This window comes from Leptosomus discolor, chromosome 3 (assembly GCF_034619465.1).
Source record: "Leptosomus discolor isolate bLepDis1 chromosome 3, bLepDis1.hap2, whole genome shotgun sequence".
NCBI lineage: Eukaryota > Metazoa > Chordata > Aves > Leptosomiformes > Leptosomidae > Leptosomus > Leptosomus discolor.
In genome coordinates this window covers 41380695-41393421 of record NC_141393.1, presented here as the reverse complement: position 1 = coordinate 41393421, position 12727 = coordinate 41380695, and the positions used below count along the sequence as shown (strand labels likewise).

Below are 12727 nucleotides of genomic sequence, written 5' to 3'. Positions count from 1 at the left end.
TCGATGTTGTATAAGTTGCTCTAAAATGACTTTTTCTATAAATAATGTTTGCACTGAAGCTGAGGCAGCTGACATAACACAGCACACGAGTCCATGCGGTGTTTCATGTGCAAGATACTTCAGCTGGAGTAACGGAGCATTTTCACGCTGTTCTGAACTGCGCTCCAGGGCCATTTGTGTCATAATCCACCATGCAGTCGTTACTTTAATGCATCACTATAATTCCGTCCTTTTCTTATAGCTTGGTGTTTATTTAAAAAAAAAGCTTTGCAAGAGTAATAGCAAGTGTATTGTTAATTTTTTTTTCTCTTTATTATTTGAAGGCATCCATTGGGCTGACACCTCGTATATGTGAGGTACTTATTTTTTGTCTTACTTGCATTTGTTTAAGCAGTTAGATTTTCTTGATATGTTTAAAATGTACGTAAACTTCTGGTTTGTGCAGGGCCTCTTTTCGAGGAAGGATGATTACTCAGGCCAGACAGCATCTTGCAGAGTAAAGGTCAGGTAAGTGTGTCACTGTTTTGGGCAATGCTATGAGTGCTTTCAACAACATATTCCTGTAATCAAACAAGGTAAAGACTAGTTTATTTTGTTTCTGTTTTCTCAGATGATAATAATTTTGGAACAAGAGGGAGAACACAGAGGAATGATGAGAAAGTGTTTGTTTTAGTTTTCCATTTCAGTATAGTTCTTTGGATGCTCTCTATTCACTTTTGTGTAGACAGCTGAAATAGGAGTGCATTAAAATTTACTTCCTCTTTGTTTAACTCTTAAATTTGAGCTATAGTCCTCCATTCCGTTCTTATTCATTGTTCCTGTTGATCTAATGAAGTATTATGTTTGGAAATCTGGGGTTTTAACTCACTGGTGTTAAAAGAACATATTTTATGAATTTTAAAATAAAGTGCTGAATGCTCTTCCTTCTTGAAAATTTACTACTATGAGTTCTTTTGATGTGCACTGCATGGGAAGGGGCAGTAACAGAGATAATGAACATTAATTCATTAACTTTATTGTGAAAGATCTATGTAAGATTCAGTTACATTGTCTAAATATATGCTTTGTCTTTTTTTTTAATCATGTGCTTTTAACAGTCTTTTTTTTTTCTTTTTAGTTTTCTTGAAATCTATAATGAGCATGTTCGAGATTTGTTAAAACAATCAGACCGAAAGAAACCTTACACACTTCGAGTCCGAGAACATCCTGAAACAGGACCATATGTACAAGGTGAGAGTGGGCTTCACAGCTAGCATCAGAACTTTTACCTATTTCAGTCCTTAGCAGCAGTATATATATAAAATAATAGTAATAAAGAAGTAGATAATCTCAACTGTTTGGTGTTGCAGACAAGGCCATGAGAAGCAATTAAAATCTTTATTACCAAAGTGAGAGCCCAATAAGTTTCATTTTCCTTCACTAAACTGAAAAAGCATAGGATGGGTAATGTAGGTGCATTATATGATTAAAAACATCACACACTTTTTAAATCACTTGCAACAGCAGCCCCTAAGGTGGCTTCATGTTTTCTGGTGAATCACAGCTTTCAAATCAGGTGACACAGAACAGATGAAAAAAGCCCCACATGTATTTTTTCCATTTCAGTTGTCTGTCTTACTTTAGTTTTTATCTTCTCTCTCATTGTTTTTGTACTTCCAGTTCATTTTCGCTTTTGATTGGTACCTTCACTTCAGGGTCTTACATAGCTTTAAATCGGAGTTTGGCTATTTGTTTGCTTTGTAAATTGACTAGCTCCTGACATAAAGTTTGCCTGTCATGTTGCTGTTTATCTGACCAACAACTGACAAAAGGCATGTTGCTCAAAATCGGTGCACCAGTGCAAAATCATGCAGAGTTACTTTACAGTGGAACAGCCTTTTCCAAACTGATGCAAATTTCAAAAATTAGCAAGTTTGTTTGGAAAGTAAATGCATCAGTTTCCTTTTCAGTATGCCTTATGTCTATCGGGCAAGATTCCAAAGTTGCCTCTAGTATCACTGATTCTGCAACTGCTTGGCTGGCCACCAAGCATAGTAACACCTGGGGGTGTGCATTTAGTATGCGAAATGGATATCACACAGAATTTTATTGGTCCTGTCACATCAGATCAAACACTGATTTGTTCTGGCTTTTAAATAGAGATCTTGCCTCTATTTGTTTTGTTCTCCCTGGTTCGTTTTTCTCCCTTTTTATTTCTTTATCATGGCATTACGTGTCGGATTGTTATCCTTACTTCAGAGATTAAGGCAAGATGTGACAACAGTTAGGGTGACTTGACTGTGTGACTGAAAGCTTGGAATTCCCAGCTCTCGTTCCCTGGGCACCTGCAATATCTGTCATAGTACATCTAACAACCAACGGTTGTTACCCATTCCTCCTCTCCAATTTTGAAATAAGCACTTGGGAAGTGTTGAACTTGCAAGGTCCTACACACAAGGGACTATCTGGCCTTCTGGTTATTTCAGCTGTGCTTTCCCAGCACATCAGCATCCTGTGTAAAGAGAGTTGGAAAATAGATGAATTCATGGACTCATTAGTATGGCAAACTTATCATTCTTTTAAAAGCAGATTCATAGACATTTGGCCTTTATTGAGGTCTTTCCAAGATTCTCTTTCTATCTGCTTGTTATCGGAGAACTTTATTGTTCGTGGAGTACAGATACTAATTATTTTCTTTTAGCAGCTGCTTATTCACCGCACAAGAAAAGGTCTTTAAACTGCTTCCTTCCTTGGCAATTTCTATCCCTTTTCTCAGGCCTTGTATCTCTAGTGATTCCTTGGCTGCATATAATGGAGTTTCCATGTTTCAAAACAAAATGAAGCTATAGCTTCTGCCAGTGGGCTGGCTTGTCTTTGTCACTATTTTGTTCTAATCTGGAATCTTCCAGGCCAAATCTATTGCTTCTTTTCCAGTTCTGTTTTTTTGGTGGTTTTTTGTTTTGTTTTGGTTGGTTTGTGGGTTTTTTTTTTTTAATTTAATTTTCTCCCTTTTGAATAAGGATTTTATACTTGGACACAACTAAAAATTTTAAGTGGAACAATTTTATGCTAGAGTTCTGAAATATCCCATAAGAGTTCCCAATTAATTAGATTTTGTAAAATATCAGGAAAGGATAGTGGAAAAACATTAACCTAAATAATATTTGTCAGCTTTGGCCATATTTGTAAATCCAGTATGAACAATTTATTTTAGAAGATCCTCTCCTTCTGTATCATATGACAGCCTCCAAAAATATTTGTTAATGCATGTAAGAAAAATTTTAATGAAAAATGTGATTAGCATTTTTAGAAAAACTGGTCACATGCATGAAAAATGAAGTAATTTCCCTGCTGAAGGCATCATGGGGTGTAATTGGATGCTGTTTTGAGAGCGTGTGAACAGAAGTGATTTCAGGCTGATGAGTCAGTGGCTTAGGGCAACAGTCAGATGACATAGTTCTTTTCTTTACATACGTGTATATAAGTATATATTAATAAATAAATATGCTTATGTGCAGTTTACACAATTAAGAACAGTAACAGTTTGCCTTGAGACAACCCTGGTGTTTTCTGGGGAGAGTGACTGATAAAGAAGGTGTTGTTACCTAGCTCCTTTTGGAACTGCACTCGTTAGCTCGCATCAAAAATAAGCAGCAGTGAGAAAGTCCAGAGGTCTCTTGAATGCAGGTGAGGAGTACAGTCAGCTTGATTTTATTAACATCAAGTTCAAGAAAATGAAGTGGTTCACAACACTGAAACAGAATGCCCTTCTCAACTGCATTGATACGTTGCTGCAGTGAACAATTGCTGATCTTGGTAATGAGGGCCTTCTACGTGCTGAAGTATTCTTTGGCAGTTTTATATGTAGTCTCTCTGTCAGGATCAGAGCACAAGAATATTGTTTCCAATAGCTAGATGGCTGGGATCAGAATTATCAGCAAGCTTACTAGGAGGGGAGCTGGCTTTGTATTCTCCTTCCAGGCAATTTGCTGAATGGGAGAAATAAAAATGGTGAACATTAACAAAGCTCAGAATTTTTCCGTTGTTTCCTATAGATCCAGTATGTTAAGGACTAGCACCTGTATTTGCATCACACTTCTTGCAAACCATCAGCAATTTTAAGGTTTTCCGACTTTGATCAGGAGCTCCCCAGTGTACTGTCAGTTTGTCAGTTGTGTGGTTGATGTCAAAGGTATCCAGAGTACAGCTAGCTGGATGAAGAACAGACAGAGAGGAAAATCAGAAAACTTATCCCCTTTAAGGATGCTTAAATGCTCTGGACAATGAATTTTCCATTTGCAAGTCCAGTCAGGAAGTCCCAGCTCTGAACACTAAGTATTTTGAATAGTTTCCAGCCCATCATTTTTCCATGTAAAGACTGTGAGGTTGTCGCCTTTAAAATGCTGAAAGTGTTTCGATGCTTTGGGTTGGAATTGTTTCAAACTTCTCCCCTCACAGATGGTTGCACTGTTAAGGAATCGGCCTCTCTTAAATCAGGAAATGATGCAATCTATTTTGTTACTCTGAGACAGATTTCTGAGGGAGATCCTTTCTTACTTCAAGGCAGATTTCTAGACGAGCAAGTGTTTTTGATCTTTCTATGGGACTTGAAAATGACCTTTTTTTTTCTAGCAGCCAGCAGGACACTTTGTCATTTCTTTTCAAACAACGTTTTAAATATTCCATTTACCTTATTGAAAAACGAAGTGTTTTGAACTCTGTGCTAGATTCACTATTCTAGTGCTTATGGAAATGTAGGTAGGTAAGCATTTGTTCCATGCCTCCATTTTATAACCGGATTTTTATTCGGTTAAATAAGACCCCGAAAAAGGGTCTGGGAAAACAATATATGATGGTTTCCATATTCTGAGCTTTGAAGATCCCAGTGCTGTTGGAAAAATAATAGACCTCTTTCTCAAATGGAAAATGTGATGACTTTTGGAATTAATGTATTGTAAAGGGACACTAGAGAGCAGAAGAAATGCTTTTGTTTGAAAATTGTCCGACATTTTGTGTGTGTGCAAGTGTGCATGCATGCATAGGGATTTTTTAAAAGTGTGGGTGATCAAAAAAAATTTTTTTTCTTTATGTGTATCAGTTGTTTAAAATAAATTCTCATCTTTGGCTTAGATTTTGCTTTCATTGAAATTTAAGCAGTCTGTTATCATGTAAGGATAGACTCTCACTAACAACGTCAGAAGTACTTACTTTGCTTTTGTTGAATTTTATATTGATCTTGACTTACATTCTAGCAGTAGCTAAATTATTTGATCCAAATAAATCACATTTTTCAGTACTTTGTGTTCATCCACACTTTCGTGGCCTGCAATAAAACAAACCAAACCTAAATCCGTGCGGGGAGGAGGAAGTAGCCCTGAATTCCAGCTGTGAGATAAAACGATCTGCAAAGGAGTGTTTTATGAGGTATTGCATGATGAAGACTTGCTTCACAACTCAGGTGGTTTTTTAGGAGTCACTGCAGTAGAAACGATAACTGATCATCACCGTAAAATGCAAACGAGGCATATTAAACTGGTCTTATGTGAGATATGAGCCTGTTGGGGTTGATTTTGTGTGTCTGCTGCGTTTTGCAAGGGGCTGGCAGTGCAGCCGCAGCAGAGCAGCACAGCACACTGCCCTCCACTGGGGCACTCTCAGGCACAACCACCACTCCCACATAGTAGGCTCTGCAATGCAGTCTTTCTTTCATTTGTTTTCAGTGGGTTTTTTTCCCCCTCAAAAATAATATCAAATTAAAAAACTAAACCAAACCAAAACAAAAAAAAAGCCCAAAAAACTGAAAGCAGAAGATACGAAAAGACCAGATGCTTCCTATCATTATTTGGCTACCCTCTGGGGAGAAAAGAGTGTAAAGACTCCTAGCTGTTGCAGGCTGAAGCCTAGTTAAGTAAATGGTAAATATTCACAGGGGTTGGTTCCTAATTCTGTTTGTTGCATGAGCAGAGCCATTATCCAGAGGCAATGGCAAAAAGCTTCTTTACAGGATCTGTACCCGTTTAGTAGCAGTGACATAGCTGAAAATTTCTTACAGAGTTGCAGTTATACTGGTTTTTAAATACCATTCTTCTGCAGACAAGTTGGGAAAAGGTCTGTGCTTTGAAGGTACCATGTTTTTTTTTACTGATGTCACTGCATCTGAAGGATGGACTGTAATTTTTTATTTTATTTTTTAAAACGAAAATAGATTTTTTATATAGTTACTTTAGTTGAGAGACTACATGTAGAACAGATTGACGTCCCAGAACATCCTTATGCTCCTGATGTTGGGTCAATTGTTGGGTAAGCTGACTGAAACTTCCTGAGAAAAGTATGCATTTAACTCTTTTTAAATCTTTGGCAGGATTGACTCAACATTTAGTTACAGACTACAAGCAAGTTGTAGAACTTCTAGAAGAAGGAATAGCTAAAAGGTATTTTCTAAAACAATCCAGCTGCATTTTTATTTAACACTTCTTTCACCATGTGTTGATTTCATTGATGTTTATTTTACTGACAGTATCGCCAGTGCTTTATCCTGACAAGATGTCAGATTTGCTGAGCCTGCAGGTCATACACTCAGGATGTTAATTATCCTCATATTATCCACAGTAAGAGCTACAACCACTTATGAAGTTGTTTCTTCAAAACTGACTTCATCTCACTTGTTAATATAACTTAGTGATTTTAAACTACTGAAAAGATACTGTTCTTTTATTTAATTTCTAAAAGTACTTGGTTTATAATTATTTGTTTTATTTTTTATGAGTATTTTTTTAAGTTTTTAGTCCAAATCATGCACGTTTGCTATGAGAGACCTATGGGAATTGGCATACCGGTGAAGCCAATGATTTTGGCTCTCATTAGTCAAGACACTTTTTTACTTTTTCAACAGGCAGCCTTGGGTATCACTACAACTGCCATTACTGGTGGAAAAGAGTTGTATTTGGAAGGATCCTCCAAATACAAATCACAGTTTCAAAACTGATATTAAGTCTTCTCATAAGAGAGGTTGAGATTTTAGAATATCAGTAAAGTAATTAAAAACTAAGCTGCATTATCACAAAAACAGAATATACAACAGGATTAAGTTTTTCTGCTCATGCTTGTAGCGATCAATAGATGCAACTCTATGGTAAGATGAGACTTTTTCAGAACAACAAAATAATTCCAGTCTGTCAACTAGTGTAATCCTACAGTTGTCTCATTGGTAAGGAAACAGAAGATGAAAACAAAATCAGAGTTTTTGTGATGCTGAAGTTTCAAACTTTGTCACTCGCATGAAACCAAGTAACTTCTTTTTCTGAGTAACTTTTCAAAAACTTATTTGGAATATACAGGAAACTCCTGTTTACCTACAATCTTTATTTTTATGAAATATTCTGCAAGAGTATTTGTTAGCACATTATAAATGCAAACAAACTTGCTTAAAACATCTGCAGTCTGGGAAACGATGCCGAATGAACATCAGCAAGATTTTAGGGATAGAGAAGCTGGTGAACAGGTTGCAATTGCCCCATATGGCTGGAGGCAGGAGAGGAGCAGATGGAGCATGGTGGCTTCATATCTAAGTATACAGGAAAGATAGGAGGTGAAGCTCTCGTTGAATATGAGTGGTGCCTTTCACTGGGGAGAGGGCAGCTCCTGTACTAACAACAAGCAGAGTTTAATGAAGGCATTTTTTCTACCAGCTGGTTTTATCAGGCCATCTCCAGCCCTGCTCTGGCTGCACCTGTCCGTTAAAAAATAAACAAATATGATTTGCAACATGCAATCATTATTTTTGTTGTAACTCTAGTGCTATTATGTTTTTTTTTTTCTCTTGACACTTTGCAAGACTCAATCTCAGATGCTTAAGAACAAAATTTTCAAAATACAGGAAATACAAATTTCCGAAAGCATAGCCCTGGTGCCGTGTAAAGCAAAACAACCAATGAATCTAGATAATGCTATTAGAAAAGTTAAAAATATTAAAATGTAAACCACATGCTGTGATGCAATAGAATATATAAAAATGCTCACGTGGGTTGTGAGAAGTTGAGAGGTGAACTTGCCCTCCAATTACCCTCTGTGTTGTCAGAGGCAAGTGAGTATTAACACTTCCTCCTTCAAATCCTGGGACACGTTCTATTTCTCTTTTGCTTTATAGACTTCAGTGCTGTTCCCTTATATTCTCTGCCCACTGTAGAGCTGTTTTCTGTCTTCTACCCTTTATCTAATTGTTTGTCTTCCTCCTTCAACATCTGGAGACCAGTTCATGTTCTCCTGCTTCCTCAGCTTAGGCTCACTTATAACCACGATGCACTAGACTGCCTGTAGCTCTTGACATTGCCCACTCACATGGCTGTGGAGGTGTGGGGAGCAGAGAGCAATAGGGAGGAGAGTCCTGGCTTTGGCCTCCTGTGGCAGGGGCTCAGTGGTGTACGCACAGCTGCAGCTCTGTTCACTTGTGCAACTGGTCTCTGCAGTAGTCTGACAGCTGGGCTTGTAACAAAAATGTCGTTCCACAGTCCTTGTCTGCACTACTAAAATTGCCTGCTTTCATTGAGGGTAAGCTTGGCATGTGTTAAATGTTAAAGGCTTCACACATAGCTGATGTTCAAGACAAGCTACAAGAGTGACAGAGGAAAAGACCTGTGACCTGGCTTCTGCCCTAGACAAAACCCTGCTTTCTTTGGGTTTATCTAATCAAAACAACAACAAAGTAAGTAGAATTTCCAAAAGTTTGTGTTACAGAAACAGTGGGAGAGTGATGCTGCTCCTCTTCCTCTTGTGCCTGGTACCTGCTAGCCAGAGTGCAGTGGGTCAGAGGGCTAGAACCAGATGACCAGTCTGTCATGTGGTAAAGCCAAGCAAGTGCTACATGATTGAATTACAGTATTCATTTGGTACTCATATGGGTAGACTGGCTAGTCTCATTGGACTCCTCTAACAGTGTAAAACTACTGTATCAGCCCTGTGACAGAAGGGAGCCCCAGAAGTGACGTATGAAGTTTTTTGGACTCTTTGAAGTGCCAAGAAACAAAAATGGGGACAATATGGAGAAAATGCACTGTGCCAGTACATTTGGTAGTGTTGGGGGTGAATTTTACGATGCTGTTGCTGGCTATACTGCGCTGTGTTCTACCCTTATGCAACACCTTCCACCTCTGCTGTAAGGCTGCTTTAAGATATTTCTGCAGAGTGCTGCTGGTACACAAAACCACCTATAACTGACCCTCTGTTTCCACCCTTCCAGGTCCTGTGCCGTACACTCTGTCATCAGATCCAAGAACACAGCCTACTATATTCTCCAAGTTTCACTTCACATGCCTTCACCTTAATTTTTCTGCTGTATTTGTTAATTTTGCTTTCCCTGAATACAGGGAAACAAGCCTATGTAATTGAATGGTTTCTTTTTCTTTCTAGAATCACAGCAGCTACGCATATTCACAATGCCAGCAGCAGATCCCATGCTATCTTCACCATCCACTACACTCAGGTTAGTTAAAAATAATCCAACTTCCTTTTCACTCTCAAAAAGCATTGTTCAGTGTGTTGTGCATTGTTTATTTGTCAGTGGTTTTTGCTGTTTGTAATAATCTCAGTGGAAGCTATTACTTATTTCCTTTGGATCACACTGCAGATGTGTTACACTTCCTACACCGCCTGATGTGTTCAGTGTTTACTGAAGTATTCTTGTTCCTTTATGCAAGCTTATAGTCAGAAGTAATGCCAAAGACTCACTGTAAAAAGAAATGTTTAAAGTCTTAATCAGCCCTTTCAAATGCAATACCCCTTCTAGGATTCTCTGAAAATGACGTGTGAATATGTTTGAAGTTAGGTTTTGTCACACTTGTTTGGATCCTTAATTAAGTATAGCATTAGTTTAACAGTTACCAAAATTTTTTTATCTGTCCGGCTTTTCAGATGTGCTTGTCACTTCAGCATTTGGCATCCAATACTCTCCCAGAGACAATGCACCCTTTCTCTAGAGGAATTATATCCTTCCCTGGCAGGGAAATGGTTTAGTGATCCAATAGACCTTTTCTATCTCACACTTCTAACATCCTGTAATCACAGAACATTTTTGGACATTTTTCAGTAGTTTCACAAAAGACCTTTGGAATACATTAGTGGAAAATAGCTCTGCAAGATCTACAAGAAACCACAGTTGCTAGGCAGTAAAGATTTTTTTTCAGGAGGAAATCGGCATAAGAGGGTAGTTTCTCTGTTGGGTGAGAAAGCTGTTGAGTTAATGGTTTGAACATAGTCAGTGAGTCAATGTCAAAAAGAAAGGCAGTGAGACAGTCATATGTACAACTCGTTCTCAAACAAAAGAGCGCACCTATTTTATTTTCATTAATTAAATAAGAGGAATACTCTTCCTTATTTGTATTTTTCATTTCAGGCTACATTGGAAAACAATCTCCCCTCTGAAATTGCAAGCAAGATCAACTTAGTGGACCTTGCAGGCAGGTAATAACATACTGAGGGGCAAAAAGGCAGTTTTCCCTGAAGATGCTGGTAGTACTGACTTAAAAGATGAAATTTAGTATTTTAAAACATCGTTAAACTAACATGTACTAACTAAACTAAACTAAACTAAACAAGTAAGCCTGACTTTTGTATACAGCAACAAGGAATATTGAGCTAATATTACCTCTGTCACCTGTTCTTCTGTGTTGGGTGTTGGATTGCATTGAGGAACAGAATTCCTGGGTCCTCAGATCCAATACTGTGCTGTTGCATACATTTACAGTAATTCCATTCAACCCTGTGTTGTTATTAAGAGGCTTTTCCAGTAGGTATTGGTGGAATTACCAGATCTGAGCTTGAAGAGAGAGAAAAAAAGGAATGTATTTCTTATGGCTGCCTAGCATGGGCAGGAGAAAATAGTCATATCTCACTGCTTATGTTGTTTATGTTCCAAAAGTTCCTAAGTCTCTGATCTTAGCTGTGCATTTCAGTGAGGAACATGTGGTTATGCTAGATGTGAGAGAGAACAGAAAGATGGAAGTTGTGCTGTAGAGGTATAGAACAGTCGGAGAACAAGACGTTTTTGTTTCTCAAGAACGTAAATCACCATGAATGTCTAAGCAGAGAAAGTAGTATTGAGGTGATATACAGAATCTTACACTGAGCCAATCTACCCTTGCAGAGTTGCGAAGTGTATGTTGTTGGGTTTTTACTTCAGAACCACTATGATTGGGTTGCCCAGTTCAGGCTTGAAATTATGGTTTGATGGGTCTTTAACAGTAGTTTGCACCAGTGGCCTTTGCTCATGATTGGTTGGACTTTCTGAACCAGAGAGCAATGTAAAGTATTGAAAGCATGTGGTTTTTTAACTGCAAAGCTTGCAATTTCTGCTTTCTTGTACGATAGAAAAAGAACACATAATGTTATCATATTGATTCTATGTTAATAATTACGCATTTTTGTTTGGTTTGCATTGTCTTTTCCATGCTTGTGTGCTACAGTGAACGAGCTGATCCCAGTTACTGTAAAGATCGAATTACCGAAGGTGCCAATATTAACAAGTCATTAGTTACACTTGGAATTGTGATCTCCACTCTAGGTAAGCACAGTAGTTCTTTGTATTGAAGGGTAGTGGTAAAATCACAGGACTCACTCACCATGTGCTGTGTCTTAATGTTTATCTATATTTACAACAAAAAGCTGAATAGAACTGCTGTGTGGTGCCTTTGTAAATTGTAAAGACATCTAAGAAAATTAAATAGCCATGACAGAACAAGATAACTTTTTTCTGAGTTCTGTGGTATTTCTCCTTCAGCACAAAATTCACAAATGTTCAGCAGCTGCCAAAGCATAAACACCATAACAAGCGAAGGAGAGAGCAGTCATGCGGACAGTCCTTCCACAGGCAGCGTCAGTGGGACCAGGCGACCAGCTTACATCCCATACCGTGACTCCATCCTCACCTGGCTTCTGAAGGACAGTCTGGGGGGCAACTCCAAGACCATTATGATTGCCGGTGAGTTTGGTTGTTTGGTTTCTATTCATTGTTAACATTTTGCACAATGTTACCCCCTTAAAATACATCTCTATTGCAGTGAGAAGACAGCCATGTCACTTAGAATTTGTCCTTGTAAAAATTTTCGTGAATACTTCATAGGTTACCCAAAGAAATGAAAAGGCATGCTCATTGTGCATGAAGTTAAGCTTAAGAGTCTTTCCAAGATCATAGCTTTGATTTAAAGTGATTTATTCAGTTATAAATGTAGTCTTGAGAAGACATTCTCTTGTGAGCTTGATGAAATATCCTTGATTTTTGGTTTTGCTTTTTAAAGAAACGAGACTAAAAAAATCCACCTTTTTAAAAAGTGATGGGCTAAATTGATTACTTTTAAAAATAGTGTTTCTTTTCTATTTGTTTTCTGTGTATAGCTATCTCTCCTGCCAGCTCCAGCTACAATGAGACCATGAGTACCTTGAGATATGCTTCAAATGCAAAGAATATTATTAACAAGCCCAGAGTGAATGAGGTGAGGCCTTGAGTTCTGCTTTTCATTCTTGTGCTATTTTATTGTGTGTATTATTTAAGGTTTATTCAGTATATCTGCTCTCTGAATAAAATTCATACCTGTTTTCCCTATGTTAATGAGAGCTAAATAGGAGCCTGGATATTACGGAAGTATTCTTGATCCCCTGCAGCTTAAAGCATTTAGAATTTCACACATATTTTACATTCTTCACCTCTGTCCAAGGAGTTTCAATCCTCCTCTTTGTATTGTTATGACATATATGTTTG

The 12727-nt window shown here is 37.9% G+C and overlaps 1 protein-coding gene across 1 annotated transcript in view; it reads left to right on the top strand.

The window, feature by feature from the left end:
• The window catches only part of STARD9 (StAR related lipid transfer domain containing 9), a 99088-nt gene that overhangs the window by 40247 nt on the left and 46114 nt on the right, over positions 1 to 12727 (top strand). The window contains exons 6-14 of the mRNA XM_009950116.2: positions 324 to 356; positions 446 to 507; positions 1118 to 1230; positions 6341 to 6410; positions 9385 to 9457; positions 10367 to 10434; positions 11436 to 11533; positions 11750 to 11950; positions 12364 to 12461. Of these exons, the coding sequence (XP_009948418.2) occupies positions 324 to 356; positions 446 to 507; positions 1118 to 1230; positions 6341 to 6410; positions 9385 to 9457; positions 10367 to 10434; positions 11436 to 11533; positions 11750 to 11950; positions 12364 to 12461 (816 nt within the window). The remainder of the gene's footprint in view (positions 1 to 323; positions 357 to 445; positions 508 to 1117; positions 1231 to 6340; positions 6411 to 9384; positions 9458 to 10366; positions 10435 to 11435; positions 11534 to 11749; positions 11951 to 12363; positions 12462 to 12727) is intronic.